General features: G+C 47.8%; 1 protein-coding gene across 1 annotated transcript; it reads right to left on the bottom strand.

Annotated features, from left to right (window-relative positions):
* Nucleotides 1-764: 764 nt before the first annotated feature.
* C6H1orf116 (chromosome 6 C1orf116 homolog) lies at nucleotides 765-12,799 on the bottom strand. The gene is made up of 4 exons (XM_072831548.1): nucleotides 12,609-12,799; nucleotides 7,559-7,741; nucleotides 4,976-5,153; nucleotides 765-3,416 (listed from the first exon to the last, which is right to left on the bottom strand). The coding sequence occupies exons 2-4, from the start codon at nucleotides 7,661-7,663 to the stop codon at nucleotides 2,017-2,019; spliced, it is 1,683 nt and encodes a 560-aa protein (XP_072687649.1). The 5' UTR covers nucleotides 7,664-7,741; nucleotides 12,609-12,799; the 3' UTR covers nucleotides 765-2,016.
* Between the last annotated feature and the right edge of the window lie 11,578 nt (nucleotides 12,800-24,377).

The raw sequence follows: 24,377 nt of genomic DNA, 5'->3' as shown, positions 1-24,377 counted from the left end.
AAAGAGGCTAATTGTGCTGATTAGCCTTGTACTGATGCTCCCAAGCCTGACAGTCTAGGGGGCACCGAGTTTCCCTGTTAATCAGGGCAATTGAAGAAAATAAAGTGATCAATCCTAGGTTCTCTTGAAATGCACACATGAAGCAGTTCAAACAAACACAGCATGTGTCAAACCAGTCCTCCAGGAGGGCGCCTTCTCTCTTTGGGGGAGTCTGTAATAAGGAATGGCTTGGCCAGTTGTGGGAGTCCCTATCAGCTCTGACAGACCAGGCCCTTACCCAGGGCCAGGAAGGCACCAGGATTTTGGGTGTGTGTGTTTGAGACTGCGTACAGAAACTGTCACACCCACACCCCACATACCATGACTGGGTGGGGCCATTTGTAGTCTGTACCTTAATCTTTTCATCATTTTCAGAATCACTATGCTTTGACAGTGCTGGGTCCCGAAGGACACAGCCCAGAATTGCTCAGCAGACCTAAGGGCCCCTTTCCAACCACAGTCCCCTTTTGTCCGCCCCTCACATCTGGGGCTTCTGGGCTCCAACCACAGCCAAGAAGGATATTTCTTTCCTTAGGGGAAGCAGGGGTCATGTCTAGCTGTGTCTGATTTCCGAACTTGTGCCCACAAGCCTGTACCACCTACTCGTGTTACCCTCCTTTGGCATTTTGTCAAGTTGCACAATGTGGTCGGGGAATTGGAGTTCCTGGTGAGTTATTATATCGCTGCTTTCCAAAGACGTGGTAGGAAAAAAACAACACTCGACATGGTCTTGAACGACATTTAATCTCTGACGTTCCAGGAGACACTCGAGGATCGTGAAGGGCCTGAGAGTCGAGCCATTGACGGTGACTGCTGAGCCTGAGGGTGCGTGTGGATGCACAGAGGCACCGCAGGAGGAGGCATCGTGCGGCGTGGCCTGAGAAGCCAGAGTCCCTGTTCTGCTCCTGAATGGCAGAGTGACCACAGGGGAGTCCCTTCCCCTCCCTAGCAGTATGGGACAGGGTTGTCTCGTCTCTAGGACTCCCCCCACCCAGCTCTGATATTCGGGGAATAACTAGCAGAGAATGTACCGTGTTGCCTTCCCATAGAAATGGGCACGTCTACATGCAGAAGCCACGGGTTCCCTTTCCCCGCGGCCTAGGCAGAGGCGCCCCGAGTTCTTCAGTATTTATAGAGCCTCAGGGCTTAGACTCCCATCTCAGCGTGCGGGGGCCTGGGATCCCTCACGTCACGTGCAGGCTGAGATAGGGAGCAGGAGAGTCAGGGACCGCGGCACAGTTCACTCTTCGAGATCTGTCAGGCCCACGGACAAGGATCCTCCCCACTGGACGGGTGCTGGGTGGTCACCTCTCCTGCCTTCGCAGGCCAACCGGACCTTGCCTGCTTCCAATCAGCTGACAGTTTTCATCACAGGGATGTGTCCCACCCTTGGGCCTGGTGGGGAGAAGGCAGTGGGGCAGCAGATGAGAGACCCACCCCTGCTGGCACCCCCGCCAGAAGACCAGAGCGGAGAGAGGGATCCCCCAAGGTATGAGCCGACCTCCTGCCGTGCGGGCGTTCGGGGAGACCCGCATTTCACATGACCCTGACACACCCATCGTGTCGTGGGGCTTTTTATTCCTCGGGCTTAGCCGCCCATGTCTTCTCAGCTCTGGCTGGGCTGAACTCCATCCCGCGTGAGCAAGTCTCCAAGACGAGCACAACTGTGAGCGACGACTCGCCGTGTCCTATAAATAGCTTCAGTGATACACGCAGCCCGGAATACACACACGCGCACACGCACACGCATACACACGCATGCACACGCAGGCTGTCTCGTGGAAATCATCTTCGGGATGATTCGGGCAGGCACTCGACGACACGGCCGCGCTGAGTATGAACGTCTGCGTATGCTCGGAGTCCCGTCTCCCCCCTTCGCCTCAGCGAGGGGAGCCCCCAGGAGAGAAGCCTGCTCGCCCGAGCTCTGAGCTGGAGGCCGGGGAGACCCGAGCCTCCTCTTCCTCGTGTGGCCGGCGACTACTCCTTCAACAGGCCCAGCTTCTTCAGGGCTTCCCTTCTGTGCTCGTCAGGGACGCCTTTGGGGGAGATCTTGACGCTGACGCAGGGGGGGCGAGGCAGCCTGTCGCGGCCCTGCCCTTGGAAGGACAGGCGCTTGGAGGCGCTGGGCTGCTGCAGCTCGGCCAGCTCGGCCACCCGGACCCCTGCGAAGTCCTTCCCGGTGCCCAAGGACGCCGGGCGGGGCCGTGTGTTTCGCAGGACGTTGGGAGACACCTTGCCCAAGAAGGAGTCTCTGCCCAGGGACGAGCTGGTTTGGGGGCTGGGGTCCTTCTCCGCCGGGAGGCAGCTGCCCAGGCCCACGCCCGAGCGCTCCAGGGTGTTGGACTTGAAGCTCATCTGTCTCAGGCCGGGGATGCTGCTCTCCTGGAGCGTCAGCGCCGGGTCGGGCCTCCGCTGGGTCAGGGGGCCGCCGGCCGCCGGGGCCTTAGGGATGGGGATGGGCCCGGATTTGGTGGCCGGCAGCGGCGGGGAGGCCTGGGCCTGGGTCGGGGTCGGGGTCGGGGTCGGGGCCGGGGTTGGGGCCGAGGTCAGAGCCGAGGTCGGGGCCGGGGTCGGGGTCGGGGCCGGGGCCGAGGTAGGGGCCGAAGTCCAGGCCAGGGTCGGGGCCGAGGTCAGGGTCGGGGCCCGCGTGGAGGCAGGGCCCGGAGCCGCACCAGCAGGTGCAGCGGCCTGGGGGCCGGGCCTGGGCCGGGGGCCGGGGCAGCCGGTGCGGCCACTGAAGTGGGGTCCGGGCTGGTCCTGGTCCTGGGGTAACCCCAGCTTCTCCAGCGCCTCCCGGCGCGCCCTCCTCTGCTCCTGCAGCGAGGTGGCGGCAGGGCCCGAGTCTCCGGGGCCGCCGTCAGGGTGGCGGGACAGCCAGTTCTGGGGCTCACCATGGAGCCCGCTCCGACTGCTCTTCAGGACAATATTGGGGGGCAGCTTCCGGGGCTTGGGGGCCAGGAGTGGGGCCAGCCGGGCACCGGGGTCCGCGCCCGCGGGGCTGGCAGCATCATGGGCTCTCGCAGCCTGGGACCCCAGGGTGGGGGGAGGCGCGGGGCCGCCCTCCTGGGGCTCCTGCCACATGGCCTTTGTCGCCGGGGGGCTGAGGGCCCGTGGCCCCGGGTGGCCGTCACGGGAGGCCCCGCCTGCCTGAGTCTCAGCGCCTGGGCCCGCCGGCCGGTGCTCAGGCTCCCCGGGGCCGCTGGTGGGCCGGCTGCTCCTCCCGAGGTCCTGGCCACTGCCGATGCGGATATTTCTGGGGAGGCTATAGGAGCCAGACCTGGGGCCCAGGCCCTGGGGCTCAGGCAGGCGGGGCGGCCCGGCCGGGGGCCCTCTCCTGGGCTCTGGGCCGCGGGGCGCGCTCCTCTCCGCTGGGTGTCCTGCGAGGGTCGGGAGAACAAGCACAGAAGAGTGGGTGCAGTGAGAACCCCCTGCCCAGGGCAGACACATCCTTCCTGAGCTCCCACCTCGCCTTAGCCGCGGGGTGTGCGCTTTGCGGAGCCTCTGCTCTCTAAGGGGCCCCCTGTTGCCTGGATATCACTTACACGGGCAGATGGACACTAGCCGACTCCCTACAACCAAGGATTAATTTTTCATGGCGGTTGGGGAAGGAGCAGCTGCACAGAACTCCGTCCTGGCCTCGGGCTCCTCCCAGCCCTCTACAGAAACACGGGGCGGGGGTGGGGGGGGCGGGGACTCAGCACAGCCCGCTAGCTATCCTGGGGCGCCCCAGGTCACTGAGTCCCGGGGAAACTGAACGCGAATAGCACCAACAGCTGACATGCTCTTGCTGTGACCAGACTTGCCTTCCTCCGCCTTCACTTTCTTTTCTTTTTTTTTTTTTTTAAGATTTTATTTATTTATTTTTCATGAGAGACACACAGAGAGAGAGAGAGAGGCAGAGACACAGGCAGAGGGAGAAGCAGGCTCCGTGCAGGGAGCCCGATACGGGACTCGATCCCGGATCCCAGGATGACAGCCTGAGCCAAAGGCAGATGCTCAACCACTGAGCCACCCGGGTGTCCCCCCACCTTCACTTTCTATGAGCACCTGAATGGCTCTGTGATGGCCACAGCTGTCCCCACACTGGAGAGTGACTTGGGCTCTTTTTTTCCAGCAAGCGAGGCAGGTGCCTCGGGCCCCCTGGGCCAGGGAATCAGTCTCAGGAAGCAGTGGCGTCCTCGTCCCCACTTACTGGCCTATGTCCACGGAGGGCCTAACACACTGTCGGGACGCCTGGACTGTCTCCTTCTGCCTGTGTCCCTGTCTCTCTCTCTCTCAGTCTGTGTCTCTCATGAATAAATAAATAAATCTTTAAAAAAAAAAAAAGACACACACATTGTCAATCAATGTTTGCTAAATGAATGAATAAATGGTCGTAGTCGCTGTACCAGCAGGCTGTCCTCAGGAGTCAAGTGCCCGCCTCACTCTGGGACATATGATCCCACAGTCACAGCCACACGTGTGTACCATCCTGTCCCCTTCTCCTGAGCCTCAGTACCACGGGCTCTGCACACTCCCTCACAAGAGCCGCGAGGTACCACCCACTGAGGCTAAGGGAGCCCTTCCCTCCTATCTCTTGCAACCTCCTTCTTCTGGATCATCCAGATTAGCTCTCCAGAATCACTCAGTGTCCCCAGAGCAACACCCACCCCTCCCTGCCTCCCTCCCCCACCTCTGTGGTCAAGTCTCTTCAGAATGTCTCTGGGAGAGAGTGGGAGCTGGTCAAACCCTCCCAGGCCTCTGACAATTCACAGGAAGCCAGAGAAGCTGGCCTGTGAGCAGTCCCTCGTCCTCCTCCCCAGGACAAGGCCTCATCCCAGCCGGGAGGGAGCGGGAGAGGAGGCCCTTGCTCCCTCTCAGCCCACGGCCCTGAGAGCAGAGGCTGCCCGGGCCTCCGGGTTTGCTAGAGGCGCTCCCCCAGCCGGGCCTCTCTTACCCTGGGGGGCAGGCTGGGCTGCGGGCGGCGCTCGGGGGGCTCGGGGAGCTGCGTCTTGCTCAGACTCGTCCGTGGACAGCCCGCTGTCAGCCTCAGCGTCCAGTGAGCCGATGGTCTCCTCCAGGAAGAGCAGACACTCTTTCTCTTCAGCGGACAGGAAGTCGTAGCTGCTGTCGCTCTGGAATGAGGCGTGGAGGACCGAGAGGATGAGGGACTGTGAGAGGGAGCTCCCCTGAAACTGGTGGGGCCCAGAACCACCCTGCGTCCTGAAGGAATGCTGAAGAGCTGGAAACCTTTCCAGGAGGCTTCTCCGCAGACTGTGCAAACTGTGCGGGAGTTGCCTCCTGAAACCGCAGGCCCGGACGGGCGCAGGGATGCGGGGCCGAGGGCCCACGGGCACCCATCGTGGGGCAGCCAGGTGGCAGTTGACCTTTCTTGGCTCAGTCCTGGGTGGAAGGCTTGGGGGAACAGATCAGAAGCGGTCCCAGGTTCTAATTCCAATTCCTCTGTGTGAGGAATTGCCAAGCATTTCACGTTGTGTGTCTCCGATTTAGCTCTAAATTACACGGACAACAGAATGATTTGACCTTAAACTTGAACGGTATTGTTTTTAACTTTCAAAGTACTTTTGCATACGCGACTGGTATGTCAAGGACGGTATGAGGGACAAACAAGAAACTGTGGCCAACCACCGGCCGGCAGGCCAATGGGAACTGTGGTATGAGTAGCCACAGATAAATTTACTAAATAATGTACACTTGACTTTGCAATGCATTCCATGCAGGATTTTTTCCTTTGTGTATTTGCTCTCTTGATGGCATTCGGTGCTGGCTAACATTCAAATAAGTGTGCATTTCTTAAGCAAATATTAACTTGAGGAGGGGAGGGTAGAGAAACTGGACGGGTGTGGGAGGAGGAGAGGGCAACATGGTGTGAAATATCAAGTAGATTTTAAAGTAGATAATTGTCATGATGAAAAAACACAGAGGGATGTTTGGGAAAGAGTGTTATGGCCACTTCCAATGGTTACTGCTTGTGTCCTATGAGGCCAGCAAGATCCACAGAAGAGTCCCTCTCTAAAGTTGAAAGTTGAAGGGAAAACCAAAAAGGCAAATGGAAATGTAAGAGATTTGGCCTGAGTCCCTTCTTGGCATGTATCTCCACCCTCTTCCTAATATTTGAGATACTTCAGAGTTACATATTCTCCAGACCCACTCAGATGGCCTGGGAAGATTTTGAGATGGCCCTAAATATATCCTAGGAGATGGTTGTTGGAATAACCCTACCAGCTCCCCTGGCTCCTTAAGGAGCCACCTGTCTGTTGACAAGAGTGAAAATTCCATGTTTAAGGAAGCCTCAGACATACCCTTGGGAACCCTGAAGTCGATTCCAAGGGTTCCCTGAACAAAATCTTCTTTACTGCCCTTTTCTTCCTCAAGTAGCCAAGGATAAGCCAACCCTGACTTTCTCCTTTCTGGATGATGTACTTGGGAAACCTTTAATCCCCGTCACATTCTGTGTCCAGTAGTATGTAACTGCTCATATTGTTCTCAGCCTAATAGAAACAGAAAATTGCGTCTGTGGTCCCACCGTCTCAGGTCAAAAAGAAATTATACCCAGGTTGCGTGCACTTTGGATTGTGTATGTGTGTGTGTGTGTGTGTGTGGCTGGCCTGCTTTCTCTGCTCGATTTTTACATATCGTTGGCATTTGGTAGAGATTCTTATAATTCTTAAATTTCCAAGCACCTCCATAAGATATAAAGCAATAAAGTATAAATTGTCAAGGCTTATTATGTATGTGACCAACACCAAGAACAAAGCAACACTTACATCCAGATATAGGGCAGACCTACTCTTTCACACCAGCCTCACAGCAACTGAGACTTAAATTCGTTCCCAGAAAAATTACAATTGACTTCACGCCACTCACAAACAGTTACACACGGTGACTTTGGAAGATTCTGAATCTCTGCTCGTAGACACAGGCTATTTCTTTTCTCTACAGAGGCATGTGCTAAGTGTTTGTCATTCATTCCCCCCAGAACCCCATGAATTCAGTGTTTGCATTATCCCCACCTTAAAATTGAGGAGACGGAAGCTTACAGAAATTAAGTAATTTGCCCAAGGCCATCGGGCTTGTAGGTAGAGAAATTCAGACCTGCTTGGCTCCAGAACCCAGGCTCCTAATTACTCTGTCCCTTTGACAGAGTTTCCTTTGATCTCTGCGAAAGGAATGTGGCCTGCTGCAGGAGACTTCAGGACTACAGGGCTCCAGGGATCTGCGATCCATGATCCATCCGGTGCCACCAGGCCCCCAGATCGCTGGCCCTCACCCCCACCTCAGTGTTGTCCCCAGTGAATGAAAACTGGGAGCAAGTCTCATCAGTCCTACTGCTCTCGGGGGCCATCCCACCCTCTTCTCTAGAAAACCAGGGTGACTCAGAGGCAGAAATACCAAGGGGTGTGATTCACTCTCTGATGAGGAAGATGAAAGCGGAGGAGCAGTGAGGCCGGGAGGGCAGGGCAGGGCAGGGCAGGGCAGGAGCAGCGAGCAGGCCAGGCTGCGGACAGAGGGTACGTACTGATCCTGAGCCGGTGGCCGTGGCGCTCATGATGCTGTCGCAGCTGCCGACGCGGGTCCCGGGTTCCGAGCCAGGCCCCGCTGGCCACAGCTGGCTCTGGGGCATCGCCCGAAGCAAGTGCAGGGGCGGTGAAAGGGGCTCCCAGGGGGGAAGCGAAGGCAGTGGACAAGGTCCCAAGCCGGCCTGAAAAGAGAAGAATCAAAGCCTGTGTGAGCCGGGCTGAGGCTCTCCGGCAAGGCGGCAGGGACACCAAGCAAGCAGGGGGCTGGCGGCAAGGGGCCGGGAGCTCCAGCACCCTAGGCCTGGCCCGGGGAAGGGCACAGAAGCGGGCTCACCCACATGCGGGGCGGGGGGGGCGGCGAAGTTTAGGCAGGAAGGAAGGAGATTCCATCACTTCCCTAGTGGCTGTCGCTCTCGGAACCGGGGGCCTCCCCTACATGTCCTCAACTGCAAGCCATCAGGAGAGAGGGGCTAGGAGCTTGGGTCCCGGAGGTAGTCAGATCTGGATTCAAATCCCACTTCTGCCATCTACAGTTATGTGACCTGAGGCAAATTACGCCTGGACTCCCTTTTTTCTCATTAAAACAGGTTAACGTAGGATTGAAGGAGAACAGTTAGCACAGCTTAGTTGGTAGTAAACACTCACTTGATGAATAAGAGAAGAGCTGCTACTGTTCTCGTAATAAGAAAAAGGCAAGATCTATCTAGGATCCACGTAAATCGAGGTAAGGCAACGAGAGTTTAGAAAAGGAGGGTTGGGGTTAAATGGGAGAGAAGGAACTCAGGGCCGTCAATAATAGCAGCTGCATAGGGTCGTCATGAGCATTGACTGAAATAGTGCACACAAAACACGTCGTGTGGTAACTGCTGGCTGCCGTCAGAGCCACACCGTCCCCCTCCCACCCCCACCACAACTGCCACCAATCGGCTCCCTGAGCTGGGGGGCAGGCACAGGACCCCAGAGGCTGCCACAAACAGCAGTCTCCCTCCTGTGCACCGCCCCCTATGACGCTGAGCTTATTTCCAGTGAGGTTCCCTAACCCTCGCCAAATGAACAAGAGAAATGTGCTGTGTAACTTCCTCCCGGACTCCAACTCGTAGGGGAAAACGGTTTCAACTTCGCTGTATCAATAGTGATAACAAAGGAAGGCAGTGCCATCTTCCTTCTGAAGATCTCAAGCTCTGGAAAGGCCAGAGGTGACTCTCCCACGTTAAAATTAAATCCCGGAACAGTTACGTTCAAAAGACGGTTGCAAGGTCCAGTTGAGAGTTTGGGGAGAGCTAGGATCAGAATCCAGTTTGTCTGATTCTGAATCCTACTCTTTCCTGTGACACCATGCTGGATTTTTGACTACCTTTTGACTACCCGATACTAGGTAAAATGTCCTAGGAAAAATGTGTTCTACTGGAGATCTTGGGACCTGGGGTTTGGATCCCAGGGAGGTTGTCCTTTTGGCCTCTGCCAATAACTGCTTCCAGGGCCAAGTCAGGTTTGGGCTGGGTGAGTCAGCCTGCCAACCCTGTAGAGCTGATAAGCACAGGCCTCATGGGGCTCCTCTCCTGCTTTCAGGGAGGCCTGCAAGTGGGGCAGGTAGGGAGGAGCAGGACAATGGGGGGAAAAAGAGGAAAAAAATCCCAGTGAGCCAGACACATGGAGTTCATAAGGGTCCATAGAGACAGGACCAGAGGGGACAGAGATGCCAAAGAAGCCCAGCGAGAAATCAACTTCAGGCAAGACGGCTCATAAGGTTTCTTCCTAAGGCTACTTTCCCAATCTCCAGAACCCCAAAGAAACAGGAACATGAGAAGTCATGTGGATGGGGTTCAGTCACCTTAGCTATCCACCCCATTCATGACCATCTAGATTCAGAAGGTACTAACTCATCCTTGACATTCTGCAGGGCTGAGGCCATTACAACCAGAGACCCATTTCTCACAAGCCTAGGCACGCAGAAGGCACTCGAAAAATGCTAGACAAATAGCCCTGTCATCTGTTCTAGTAACTATTGAGTTAAGCTGTTGGAAGATCTCTATTTTTTTTTTTTTTTTGGCTTCTACTCTATTACTATAAACTCTTAAGTATTTTACTGCCCTGAGAACAGGTGGCTCAGTGGCATTGGGGCCACGCTTCAATTAAACTAACATTTCTGAGCCCCTGAGAGGCATGGGGCAAGCAACACTTGTGAGGCAAAGGCACTGTTTCCAAGCAGTCAGTGTAAATCCAAGGGTCTACTTTTTTATCTGTAAAATTATAGATAACTAATGGCAATAATTATGAATACCGTATTAATCATTGGGGCTAATATAATATTCTCTGTGAATGGGTGACCAGATGTTGCCTCTTTCTTTTCAAAGACAATTACTACCCTTGATCTTCCAAGGATGCTTCAGACTGTCTGGTGGCTTGCTAGCCTCTCCTTCCTCCCAGGGCCACCTATCACATGCACATTTTGGAACTAAGGACAGCCTAAAGTAGCCAGGAGAGAGACGCAGCGTGAATAGCACTGCTTCAAAAACACACAGCAAGGTGAAGCCCCCAAAATGCCTTCAGATATGCTAATGAGATCTTCAGAATAGCCTGATAACAGGCAAGATGGGATACTTTCTTCTTTGACAGATGAGAAATCAGGGGCTCTTTCCCCTTCTCCTTCCCAAAGGGAAACGGGATGACATATAACAGCATAGACAGGGCTGCCTGTGGATCCCGGCCCCTCCGGAGATGCAAGAGGGTCATGAACCTAAGGAAAGATCATTGGTCCCCTTGACTAAACACTAAGAGCAATAAGGTCACCCTTCTACTTCACGCCTTAAACCCTCTAAATTACCTGATTCCACGTAATGCTTCCAGGTCAGCTTTTTGCCCCCACAAAAGGTATTTGCAGAGTAAACAAATGACACCAAATGCCACTGAAGACCCTGTCACCCACCAGACACTACATAATCAACGCAGAAGTGAACCTGAACCTGAAACCAAGGCCGAATGAGCCCTGGGGCACTTACTTGTCTCCATGCCACAGTTTCTGATCCAAAGAGTCAGAACCCCAAGAGTCTCTTCTCTTCATCCCACCCTTGCACCCTTGCACCCTCCCTCCCCGCTCCAGCCTGACCTGGATGTTACATTTCCTTCCACCAACTTTACAACCTTGAAACTTGGGGGCTATTTCAGGGCAGCCATTGAGACCTGAGGTATTCCTACCTGATAAGAAGCCAGAGAAACAAGCAAAACACTCAAGGTGAGAGTTTGCTATCTTTTCACCCTTGACCTCTTGGAGGGGTTGGAGGGGAGGAGGAAGTGGGTTGTAGAATACACGCAGCCTATGGTCTGGGCCACCCGTGCAAAAGCACGTTAAATATTAACTACTCCACCGAAACCAGCCAAGTCTTGGAGGAGAGTAAATAAAGAGCATGTGGAGTTCTGGCATGGGGGTGGGGGGCGGGGGCTGCGCAGGCCTCCAGCCCCATTCCTGTTTGGCTTCTGTGTACCTTCCAACCCGGCCCAAGGCCCCCTTGTCGCCGTCCCCCCGTGAACCCACCCCCGTATCTCCAACAGCTCAGCCCCTTTCCCCACCAGTCGAGGAGATTTCCTATTTCCCTCAGACCAAGTGTCTCTCCTCGCTGACTGTCCAGGCCTCGGGCTGGGGAGCATCCCAAGGAAGATGGCAGGGGGACTAACAGTTGCATGGTGACTATATGCTTCTCCACGAGCACAGGGTCAGGTTTCTGAGTGTGTTTAGTCAACGTTATCATCTCCTATTTCACAGGTGGGTTGGAGGCAAGGGCAGGTGGAAACGTCTTCTGCACTGAAGAGCTTTGTTCCATACACAGTTCTCTCATCACCACGAGCTCGCCATCTACGGCGGACTCTGTCCGTGAGTCTGCCGGGCCGGTTCTGTGGTGTGGGCTTAGCTGAAACCAAGAGTTGGCCAGGACTGGCAACCCAACACATTTGCTCAGGGCTTGCGGGTGCCAGGCCCTTGGAGCCGGGCACCGCGCTGTCCCCACTTTGCTCCTTCCTGCAGCAGGAGGACAAGAGGTGAAGTGAGGGGCCAGAATGTGACCCCCTGGACGCCACCCCCAGCCCAAGGTGGCTAATGGAGAACTGACCAGCTACTCTGAACTGACTTGGACATCTAGCTTCCCCGTGCAGGGAAACCTGCCACGCATACTGTCCGCTGGGACACCTGGAGGAAAACAAAGCAAGGCCACCACAGTGGTCTGCTCCTGCTCTCCAGGGACGGCCACACGGCTTTGCCCCGAGCCCGCCGAGAACTCCAACCACTCAGGTATTACTGGGAAAGATGAAGGTGGGTGAGGTCCCACCACAGCGTAGCGAGCGGCTGCTTGCCAGTCTCTGTGACTAGTAGTTGGAACCTTAACTGGGTCGAATCCAAATAAACTCAACTTTGCAACTGGATTATCCATGGGTTTTCCAAAGATGAACTGGTAGTCTGAGTTGGGAGTCTTCCCAGCTTCACATGCCCTTACAAACAACCTAGCACAGCTCATCCTTTACACGCTTGTCCACACACAGCTCCATTATCACGGTACCATTATTGAACACACACACAACACTGCACACTTTATTTAAATAAAGACACACATTGAGTTGATAAACCATGAGACAATTTCCTGTGAGAAATGCAATGGAGAAACTAAGGCCCTCTCCTCCCCTGATCTCCCATTTTGAATCCCTGTACCCCCAACTCTTCCTTTCCAAAATCACAACTTCAATTGCTCAGAGAAGGAAATTTCCAAAACAAGCCAATTTTATTTTTCTGGTTGTCTGCAAAATAACGCTGATCCAACCGAAAGAGGCAGATGGGGGAAAAAAATGCATCCCAGCCCTGGTCTCCACAAAAACATTCCAATCTCAAGAAGCTACCAGGCTACTCTGATCCCAGACTGGACTCAGAGAGTTGAGGAGCAGAGAGGAAAGCCCCCTGGCTGGGGTTGGGGTGTACAGGGCTCCCCACAGCCCTGTGGCTGACTTCCCACGAAGCACCCCCTTCTTGCTGCAGAATAAGCAGTAGTTGGTTAGTGATTAACTCACCTTCACTGGATGAGGGGCTGAAGAGAGGAAAGAAATGTCCTTTTATTTCAATGGGCAGATACGGAGACAGAGACTGCTTCCCCTCCCTTCCACTGTTTTCTTCTTTTGACCTCCTCCAGACTTACCTGGACAGGTAAATGCTTCATCTGCGCTGCCCCACCCTACCCTGCCACTGACTCACAGCCAATCCCAGCCTTCCCTCCCTACTTCTCATTCCAGCTGTTTCTGGCACGGAGGGTGTGGGAAGGGAAATGGGCAGGGCCGGGCTGCTCTCACGTAGCCAATCATCTCTTGCCGCCGCTCCCCCCTTTTTAGAGTGAATAAAGAGCCCTTAAAGGAAAAAAAGAAAGAAAGAAAGAAATAGGAAGGCTGGAAGGAGAAGAGATACTTTTGGGCTCAGACTGGAAGAGGAGAGTTGGCAGGAAGGGAATAGGTAAAAGATATTATTTTAAAATTTTAATATAAAGAAACACAGTATGCTTTCCTTCGTGTCTGCTTGAAACTTGGTTTTCTATCTGGAATTGCCTTCCTTTCCTCAGAGATAAGTATTGCCCTGAATTCTTCAAGTTAAAATCCGCTGTGACCAGTTTTGTCAACAGCTTTTCTAGCTGTTCAGAAGCACTTTCGCCCTCAAGCCTGGTCCTAGCATCTCTTACTACCAGCACCTGCGCTCAGGACAGTTGGAGAAGGGGTCTGAGCCTGCTGGAGCTGAGCCACCCTTGGCCAATGCTCGGCAATGACCTTCTTAGCCTCATTTATTTGTGGGGGGTGTGGAACCATTTTCTCCCCCAAGAGGTCCCTGTCCTGATGAAAAAGTGACTGGGACAGTCTTGAAGGAGGGAACATGCCTGCTGTCATCTGGGTCTCCGGTCTCTTTTAGCTGCTCCAGGAAGGTAGCGATGAATACGAAGACATAAAAACAAAATAAGCTTCCAACCAGTGTAGCAACCTGTCTCCTTCCATAGGCAGACTCTTTGCATCTGTTGTTAAAACAACCTGAAGAGAATTAGGGAGAAAGGTGTAGGTGGAAGAAATCACTGCTTTCAGCAGGGAAGGAAAAAACCTCCCTCCAGGTATGGAGGCTACTTTTATCAGGACTTCTGCCTGGAAGCCGGTTTTTCCTGAATATAGGTTATCCCTGATACCAAAAGGTCAGGAAGTAAAATGAAAATCAAAGTACGTTAATAATCGCCAACATTTATTGAGCCCTTGCTATGTATTGAGTATTATGGGGTGTTAAGCATTTTGATGCATCATTTAAGTTTTATTTCAACTTCAAAGGGCAAGTACTATTAATATCCAAATTTTACAAGGACATGAAGTAACTTGGACAAGATCATGTAGCTAGGAGGTAGCGGAGCATGGTTTCAATTCAGGCAGTATGACATCAGGCTTGCCGTGACCGGTAGGATACCAGTCTCCCTCCATTTTGGAGAAATTCCCAAGCACACAATGTGAAACAGAGAGTTGGTAGGTCTAATTCTAACAGTTAGATTAATCCTTTCCCATCTCATTTCTGTCTTGTAGCTCTTCATATCTCTATTAACAAGATGACACATGGCTTTCATCTCTCCTCTTCCTGTGATCACAGTGGGTAGGAAATGAGAAGTGCAGTGACCCTGGGGTCAAGAAAGAGAAGAAATGGGGCAGGACCAGTGAGGAGGAAGCAGGAAGGAAGATGCCTGGGACAACCACGTATCCTATCAGCAGCATATGGGTAACCAATGCACTGAGCATTTAAGGCTGATGACCTCTCTTTGTGGTGTGTCACTCAAACATGTATGATGTCATAGTAGTAACGAAACAGGAAAGGCACCTCCGTATCAGCAGGTGTTCAGTGCTTACTAGTTACACCCATGGATGGAGTCACTGAAGCTGATCCAGCTTTGTAGGTGTGCGATTTGAACATTTGCTAGAAAATTGAATTTGACTTATGAGCATTAACTTCAAAGATGGTAGTGGGCACAGCCTTGTTTCCGAACAAACACAGTTTCTCAGTTTATAATAACATATAGTTTAGGGGGGCGCCTGGGTGGCTCCGTTGGTTAAGCGTCTGCCTTCTGCTCAGGTCATGATCTCAGAGGTCCTGGGATGGAGCCCTGTGTCAGGCTCCCTGCTCAGCTTGTGCCCTCCGGGTCTATGCTCTCCCCTCCCCCCTGCTTGTGCTCTCTCCTGCTATCTCTCTCTCTCTCTCTCTCTCTCTCTCTCTCTCTCAAATAAATGAGTAAAGTCTTTAAAAAAATAAAATTAGTGTAATAAGAAAGGACTCTTGTCTTTTCACAAGTAGAAGGGACATAAACAAAATGGTTGTTTTGTTCCTCTCTTTCCTTTCAGACATCTCTTATTGAAAGTTATGAAGTATTTCAGATACCCTGGCATAACAAACACCACGGCACCAACATCCAGCTCAAGAAATAGAACATCACAGTTGAAGTTACTTACAAGCTTTGCCTCTCCCTTCTCTCCTACCTACTCAAAACACACATATGCCCCTGCTGAAATGAGCCACCATCTTGAGTTTGGGGTTCTTCATTCTCCATATCTTTACCTGTTTTACCTGGAATCTTTTTTACTTTGCTTTTTGTTTTATTTTTGCTTGGAAGAATGTCAAGTGTCTAAAGGTTCCAAGAACATTGGAAAGGAGGCCTGGACTAGGGGAAAGGGAGGCCTTCCAAAATCAGAAATACTTGAAAGACTAAGTAGTTCTACAGTTGATGTAGGTCATCATTTGAGGAGGAAAATGTCACTGCTTTTTGCATATGAATTCTTGTTTGTTGACCTGACTCTGAAAACTAATTACAGTCCAGTTCACCTGACTCATCTATGTCCTCCCCTCTTCATCCTGTATGCTGTTGTGGTACAGTTATTTGCTCAACCGACAGGCTCGTGTGTGGTTTCCTTCCTCAGTGGAGTCTCCTGTTGACTATGCCCAAGTCATTTCTCCTACACACGGGCGGGCGCACACACACACACACAAAGTTCAAAACCAAAATGTACCACAATCATTGGTTAATCTTTCCTCTTTGGGTCCCTTATTAAGTTGAACTCTGCACAATAGCTGTAGACCTCCCTTCTAAGCATTCATGATACTTATTCATTCACATTATAGTCACATCCTGTCAGTGTCTTTCTTTTCCTTTTCCTCTCCGAAGGAAAAATGAAGTGACTTAGGAACATGCATTATCACCACCCTTAAGAAAATACAGGGTGAAAAAAAATAAAAATAATAAAAATAAAAAATAAAAAAAAAAGAAAATACAGGGTGCCCTCTATGTTTGTAGTATTGAGCGTGTGCTATGTCTGTTTTTCCAACATATTAGGGGAAATAATACTACTTATTATCAAGTAGTAGCAAGAGAAAACAGCGAGGGAAGGGTTCAGATGAGGGTGACTATAGCCTGGCTATGCGCCATAGAATTGACAGGCCATATTAAGACATCAAATAGATCACCATGTTCTCACCAAAATGGTATGAGTGTTAAGCCTACAATAATTAGAGGAGAAGTACAGGGTGTAATTAAGTGGGTTTGGATGAAGAAATTCTGAAATTAATCATTAAGTCTTTCTTGGGAGTAGATTTTTTTTCTTTCTTTTTTGAGATTAGTGTCTCTTTGGCCCACCTACTATGGAAATTTGGAGGATTCAGCAGTTCTTTGCCTTCCAGTGCTAATGAAAGTTTGAGGTCTGAGATCATCTATTAGGATCAGAGAGTTTTGTAAGTAATGCCAAATCTTAACATGTTCAAAATTGAGCTCATGTTGTCCCCCCCCACCCCACCCCAAACATGTCCTCTCTCCCTTTTCCCCATGCCAGCTTATTGCATCACCGTATTCTCACCCAGACTCTGTGCTCCATAGCAATCCTCTCCTATCTCCTGTGAGATCGTTCCAGCTCTTCCTCCTCTCTATTCTGCTTCAGGACTGCACTAGTTACAGGGTCATGCATCACTGAAGATGTGAAGAGACTACAGGAAGGTCCTGTTTCACATCTTCCGTTTTATAGATGGATTTGTAGATAATCTTGTCCATCCTCTCAATATTTTAACGCATTTTCATAGCATTCAGGATTAAATTCAAAGTGCCTGTGTAACATAGAAAGACCTTCGTGAGCAGGCCCTACATGCTTCTCCTCTCACATATTCATCCGTATTGTTTATTACAGTCACATCTAGTATTTCTGAAACTGCCATGCTTTCATGCTTCTCACCTTTGCACAAGCTGTACCCTCTGCTTGGACCCATTCCTATGATGCCCGCCTGGCTATCTTATCCTTCCTTCAAGTTTCAACTCAAGTACCATCTTCTTTTTGGAACATGATGTTAGGTGCTGCTTCACTATGATCTTCTGACACACCGTATACATCTCTGAATTTAACCCACTAGGATGTAACTGTCCTCTTTTTCCCTATAAAATTTGAATTCCTGAAGAACATCAGATATTTCTGAGTAATAACTCTTATATTATAGTAGTTCTATATTAATGCCAGAACTGATGATGAGCTCTGAATCTCCCCTTTCCCTGCATCCTCGCCAACATCTGTCATTTCCTGTCACTTTTAGCCATTCTGACCAGTATGAGGTGGTTTTTCATTATGGTTTTGATTTTCCTGATGCCAAGGGATGTGGAGCATTTTTTCATGTGTCTGTTGGCCACTTGTGTGTTTTCTTTGGAGACATGTCTGTTCATGTCTCCTGCCCATTTTTTGATTATATTATTCATGCTTTGGGTGTTGCGTTTGAGAAGTTCTTTATAGCTCTTGGATACTAGCCCTGTATCTGATAAGATATTTGCAGATATCTTCTCCCATTCTGTCAGTTGGCTTTTGGTTTTGTTGACTCTTTCCTTTGCAAAAGCTTTTTATCTTGATGAAGCCCCAATAGTTCATTTTTGCCTTTGTTTGCCTTGCCTTTGGAAATGTGTCTTGCAAGAAGTTGCTGTGGCCAAGGTTACAGAGGTTGCTGCCTGTGTTCTCCTCTAGGATTTTTTTTTTCCTCTAGGATTTTGATGGATTCCTGTCTCACATTTAGGTCTTTCATTCACTTTGAGTCTATTTTTGTGTATGGTATAAGAAAATGGTCCAGTTTCATTCCTCTGCATGTTGCTGTCCAGTTTTCTCAACACCATTTGTTGAAGAGACTGTCCTTTTTCCATTGGATATTCTTTCCTGCTTTGTCAAAAATTAGTTGACCATAGAGTTGAGGGTCCATTTCTGAGTTCTCTATCCTATTCCATTGATCTATGTGTCTGTTTCGGTGCCAGTGCCATATTGTCTTGCTGATCACAGCTTTGTAATATAGCTTGAAGTCTGGAATTATGATGCCACCAGCTTTAGTTTTCTTTTTCTACATTCCTTTGGCTATTTGGAGTATTTTCTGATATCATACACATTTTAGGATTCTTTGTTCCAGCTCTGTGCAAAATATTGGTGGTATTTTGATAAGGCTGGCACTGAATGTATAGGTTGTTCTAAGTAGCAGAGACTTTTATTTTAAAAAAATATTTTATTTATTTATTCATGAGAGACACACAGAGAGAGGCAGAGACATAGGCTGAGGGAGAAGCAGGGCAGAGGGAGAAGCAGGCTCCCTGTGGGGAGCCCAATGTGGGACTCAATCCTAGGACCCAGTGATCATGACCTGAGCCAAAGGCAGACACTTAATCACTGAGCCACCCAGGTGTGCCATAGCAGAGACATTTTAACAGTATTTTTTTTTCCACTCCATGAGCATGTGACATTTTTTCCATTTCTTTGTGTCTTCTTCAATTTCTTTCATGAGTGTTCTATAGTTTTCAGAGTACAGATCCTTTGTTTCTTTGGCTACGTTTATTCCTCTGTATCTATGGTTTTGGGTGCAAATGGGATTGACTCTTTAATTTCTCTTTCTTCTGTCTCATTGTTAGTGTATGGAAATCCAACTGATTTCTGTGCATTGATTTTATATCCTGCCACTTTATTGAATTCCTGTATGAGTTCCAGCTCAATTTTGGGGTGGAGACTTTTGGGTTTTCCACGTAGAGTATCATGGCATCTGCAAAGAGTGAGAGTTTGACTTCTTTGCTGATTCAGATGCCTTTTGTTTCTTCTTGTTGCTGATTGCTGAGGCTAGGAATTCTTGTACTATGTTTAACAGTGGTGAGAGTGGACATCCATGTTGTGTTCCTGATCTTAGGGGAAAAGCTCTGTTTCGCCCTGTTGAGAATGATATTTGCTGTGGGCTTTTCATATCTGGCTTTTATGATATTGAGGTATGTTCCCTCTATCCCTACACTGTGAAGAATTTTAATCAAGAAAGTATGCTATACTTGTGAAATACTTTTTCTGCACATAGTGAGAGGATCATATGGTTCCCTTCCTTTTATTAATATAGTGTATCACATTGATTGATTTGCAGATATTGAACTGCCCTCGCAGCCCAGGAATATTTCCCACTTGTCATGGTGAATAATCCTTTAATGTACTGTTGGATCCTATTGGCTAGTGTTTTGGTGAGAATTCTTTCATCTATGTTCATCAGGGATTTTGGTCCATTATTCTTTTTGGTGGGGGGATCTTTGTCTGGTTTTGGGATCAAGGTGTAATGCTGGCCTCACAGAAAGAGTTTGGAAGTTTTCCTTCCATTTCTATTTTTTGAAACAGCTTCAGAAGAATAGGTATTAATTCTTTAAATGTTTGGTAGAATTGTCCTGGGAATCCAACCGGCTCTGGACTGTTGTTTGTTGGGAGATTTTTGATGACTGCTTCAACTTCCTTCCTGATTATGGGTCTGTTCAGGTTTTCTGTTTCAGTTTTGGTAGTTTATAGGTTTCTGAAAATGTATTCATTTCTTCCACATTGCCTGATTTGTTGGCATATGGTTATTCATAATATGTTCTTAAAATTGTATTTCTTTGGTGTTGGTTGTGATCTCTCCTCTTTCATTCAAGATTTTATTAATTTAATAAAAGTATTAATTTGATACTTTCTCTTTTCTTTTTGATAATTCTGACAAGGGGTTTATCAATCTTATTCTTTCAAAGAACCAGCTCCTAATTTCGTTGATCTGCCCTAATGTTCTTTTGTTTTCTATTTCATTGATCTTTGCTTTAATCTTTATTAATTCTCTTCTGCTGGATTTAGGCTTTATTTGCTTTTCTTTCTCCAGCTCCTTTAGGTGTAAGGTTAGGTTGTGTTGTTTGAGACCTTTCTTGTTTCTTGAGAAAGGTTTGTATTGCTGTATCCTTCCCTCTTAGGACCACCTTTGCTGCATTCCAAAGGTTTTGAACAGTTGTGTTTTCATTTTCATTTGTTTCTATAAATTTTTAAAATTCTTCTTTAATTTCTTGGTTGACCCATTTTCAAATGTATGAGACTTAAGTGCAGTATCTCTGGAGCTAAAATGTCTAATTTGGTTCTCTACTTTTTCACATAAGTAAATGCTATTGACAGGTGGGTTGTGAAATATACTATGTTTCCTTTTCCTTTTCTTTTATCTTTTTTTGTCCTTCCAGTCTTGCCCACTGTGCAGATCTCCTCTCAATACTTTCAAATATAGTAGTATACCATTAGGTTCATCCTGAACATTTTCCAGAGCATTGTGATTTACTTCTATCTGGATAGGTTGTTCTCTAGCCTGTTGTATGGCTATCATTTTCATATCTGTCTCCATCATCCTCCTGGGAAAAATTCTTCTACCTCTTTCTTTTGCTGGATTACCTGAATCTCGTATCTTCCTCTTTCCTGAGTTATTTCTCTCAGTTTGGTAAAACACATTTTTCAGTAGTTTCCAGGGAAAGCGTGTAAATTCATACATGTTTGAAGTATTGATATTCTAGCCACAGATTTGACAGCCTCCTAGATCTCAATATCTTTGTTTTGCTACTAAGAGATTTCTTAAAATTATCTACAACTCTCTATTGTGTTTTCTTTCCGCTATTGCATTTTTAATTTCCAATAATTATTGTTTGTTCTCTGAATTTTTATTACATTTTCTCCAGTTCCATGGATGTTAAAATCTTCTTTTATTACTTTAGGAACATAGATGTAAACAGAATGTTGGTGTTTTTCTGCCTCTATATCTCTGTTTTTTCCAAGTTACTTTTTTCCCCCATTTATTTTGGCTTTTGTGTTTCTTGTTAAAAAACATCTATTCAGATGTCTGGTAATTCTTGACTATCCACTCAAATTTAAGAATTTGTCAGCAAAAAAAGTTTTCAGCATGGCTGGGGGTGGTTAACTTGGGGACTTTGCTACAGAGTGAACTCCTAGGGCTATTTGGGCTATTTGGTTGGGAAGTCTTTGATGCCAGTATCTTTAATCTTTTTTATGGCCTGTTTGGAGTCCTCAGAGAAGAGTTTTCCACAATCCTTCCTGAAGGGCCTAATTCTGACAGCTGGCATTCTTGGAGCCTAGTAGCAGAGGCAGGTTATTATTCGCAGCATCTAGTGTATAAACATGACTTCATTCCCTTAGTTTTAGTACAGAGACCCTATTTTACCCTGTCCTGAGAGGGGATGTAACAAGCTCTTAGTTGCTCTGAGTGGGAGAGAAGATCTTTTTTTCCCCATCTCTGTTTCCAGGGGTACTAATGCCACCAATTCTTGGATTTTTGAGGGGGGATCTTCATGGAAAAAGTAGAGTTGATGGCTTAGGATCAGCTTTTTCAAATCTGCTAGGTCCGTTGATACTCATCCAACTGCTGGCTAGCTTCCAAAAATTTGTGACTATTGTTTACCCCACCATTTCTTTGTCCTTCAGAGTTTATGCCTTTCAATGAATCTCATAGTCATTGTGAAGATTACATGAGATTATACATGAAAAATGCTCACAGCATTGTTAGCACTCAACAAATGCTATCATAATTATTACCATCACCACTTCAATAGGGGACTGCACCAGCCTCCTCCTAACTGGTCCTCCACTTCCATTCTTGTCCCCTTCAATCCATTGTCCACAGAGCAGTTCAAAGGCCTTGGAGAAACATAAATCTCATGCCCTTCCTTAATATGCTATAATGTCCTCCCATTTATCTTAGGATAACTTTAATTTTTAATTTTATTTATATATTTATTTATTTATTTTTTTGAGAGAGAGAGAGAGAGAAAGCATGAGCTGGGGTGATGAGGGGCAGAGGGAGAGGGAGAGAATCTTAAGCAGGCTCCATGGCCAGCAGGGAGCCCAACACAGGGATTGATCTCACAACTTGAGCCAAAATCAAGAGCTGGACACTTAACTGAGTCACGTAGACAAGCCAGGATAATTTTATTCTTAAGTTATACATTGAATTCATTCATTCATAAGTTCATTCAAATACATAAGAACATTTACTATGTGTCCAGTACTTTGTTAGGTGCTGAGAATACAAGGGTAATAAAGGAGAACTGATCCCTGCCATTGTGGACAAACTATTTTGAGATACACGTATAAAATGAACAAGCAAATAAAATATGGCAGGTATGTATTCAGTTAACTGCTTAATATAGCTTATCGATGATGCAAATCTGGATCCTTGCTCACTTCTAAAATTTCACCTAATGTCCCTCTTTTTCTGATTATCACACTATGGCCAAACTGGCCTAGAAAATGTTTCTTCCTGCAATATCAGGTTTGCAAATACTACACCCCTTACCTGGAATGCTCTTCATACTCTTCAAATGACTATCTCCTATTCATGCTTCAGGTTTCAACTTAGTCACTTTCTCAAAAAAACTCTCCCAGATTCACCGCTTTAAATTAAAATCTCCCCCACCATTATTCTCTTCATAGCACCTTCATTTCTATTTCTTTATAGCATTGTTTGTGTCCCCCAGTCCTCCAACCTATGTATATCCAGCACCTAGGACAGTTCCTGAAATTTAGCATTCAAAAAAAATTTTTTTTAAAGATTTTATTTATTCATGGGAGACACATAGAGAGAGGCAGAGACACAGACAGAGGGAGAAGCAGGCTCCATGCAGGGAGCCTGACGTGGGACTCAATCCCGGGTCTCCAGGATCAGGCCCTGGGCTGAAGGCAGCACTAAACCCCTGAGCTACGCAGGCTGCCCCAAAATATGCTTATTGAATAAATGACTATCCTTGTCAAATCCTACGGTATATGACCGTATACTTTACAATAAACACTCAATCGTGGGTTGTTAAACTGCTTAACAATATTTCAGTTAAAGATAAATTGACTTTAGCCAATTCTGACTAAATCCAAGATCATTTTCTCAGTCTTCATTGTTATAGGTTAAGAGTAAAATAAGGCTGGATCTAATAGGGTCACTTTGACAGAAGATCAACGTAATTCAGAATCTGTTCTGTGGTTTTGTTGGTTTAAAATCTTGGTTTTATCAGTTTACTCCATTAATATTCAAGCTCCAAGAGAAGTAATTCAAGGCAAAACAATTTTTTTTAAAGATTTTATTTATTTATTTATGACAGACACAGAGAAAGAGAGAGAGAGGCAGACACATAGACACTCCCTCCCCATGCAGGGAGCCCGATGCAGGACTCAATCCCAGGACTCCAGGATCATGGCCTGAGCCGAAGGCAGGTGCTAAATCGCTGAGCCACCCAGGGATCCCCAAGGCAACACAATTCCTAAGAGAAAAACTTATCAATTCCAATGCAAAAGGGTTAAGTCACAGTTGAAAGAAGTTTGGAAGTCTAATAGGTAGAATGTCCCATGGGCAATTAGGGGATGAATAATTTCATGAAATACTCATATAAGACTCTAAAAAATTATTCTCATTCCATAAGGGACACAATTTCTACTGATTTCAATATAAATATCTAACAGAATTGAAATGAATTGTGCTAGAAATATTCATGGTTACTTGAGAAAAATGCTTCTTCCTTCCGGACTTTTTAAAATAAACACTGACAAATTCTTACTACCCTCCCCCCATTGATGACAGAAAATTAATATTGTTAAATCATTTACTTCATACCTGATATTTCCAAGTTATTTCTCCTCCTCCTTCTTTTTTTAAATACCAATTTTATGGTAGCTGTTTCTTTTCTTTACTTTTTTTTTTTTAAGATTTATTTATTTATTCGTGATAGACATAGAGAGAGAAAGGCAGAGACACAGGAGGAGGGAGAAGCAGGTTCCATGCCGGGAACCTAACGTGGGACTCGATCCCAGGACTCCAGGATCATGCCCTGGGCCAAAGGCAGGTGCTAAACCGCTGAGCCACCCAGGGATCCCCTGTGGTAGCTGTTTCTTGATTGTCATGTGAAAGGTGTTGCTGAGGACTTTCATATCCTGTAACATTGGACTAGGTAATTCAAATAAACCTTCTTGCTGAAGTAGTGGGGGGCTAAAACTATAGTGAAGAATTTGAAGAAATGCCAGGCTTGGAAAGGATAAGGATAGGTGTGGGGCCCCAACATTTGGGACCACTTTTCCTCTGAAGACATTTCTCTATTCCAGAATGGGTGACTGAGACCCTGAGTGGTGCTTCTGACAGCTTTACATAAGCAGGGAATCAGGGATTGGAGTCTGGAATCCCACCAATGCATAGGATCTAGTGAACCATCTTTGCTGTAGGTTGGGAACTCAAAAGAGCTGGAGGAGTGAGCATGAACTCTTTCAACACTAGCTGGATTGGACTTATTGTTGTGGTGATGTCTACATACTCTGGGCCAATTAAGGGATTATCAGGAATAATTTTGCCCAAATCTTGTACTTAACATCAGCATCCATTGACTTTGAGCCGAGTAAGCTTCCAACTTCAAAATCATAGCTTTTAACCTACTTCAATTATTCAGTTGTAGGGTTTTAGAACATGACCACTTAAGTCACTGT

Source organism: Canis lupus, chromosome 6 (genome assembly GCF_048164855.1).
Source record: "Canis lupus baileyi chromosome 6, mCanLup2.hap1, whole genome shotgun sequence".
Taxonomy (NCBI): Eukaryota; Metazoa; Chordata; class Mammalia; order Carnivora; family Canidae; genus Canis; species Canis lupus.
Note: the sequence above shows the minus strand (reverse complement) of the source record. Positions and strands in the feature narration are given on the sequence as shown.

Excerpts from the sequence above, each read along its gene's own strand:
- C6H1orf116 (XM_072831548.1), bottom strand. The coding sequence starts at position 7,663 with ATGCCCCAGAGCCAGCTGTGGCCAGCGGGGCCTGGCTCGGAACCCGGG. Across the intron at positions 5,154-7,558 it reads CGGCCACCGGCTCAGGATCA|AGCGACAGCAGCTACGACTT; the intron begins GTACGTACCCTC and ends GCCTCATTCCAG. Across the intron at positions 3,417-4,975 it reads AGCCCAGCCTGCCCCCCAGG|GACACCCAGCGGAGAGGAGC; the intron begins GTAAGAGAGGCC and ends CGACCCTCGCAG.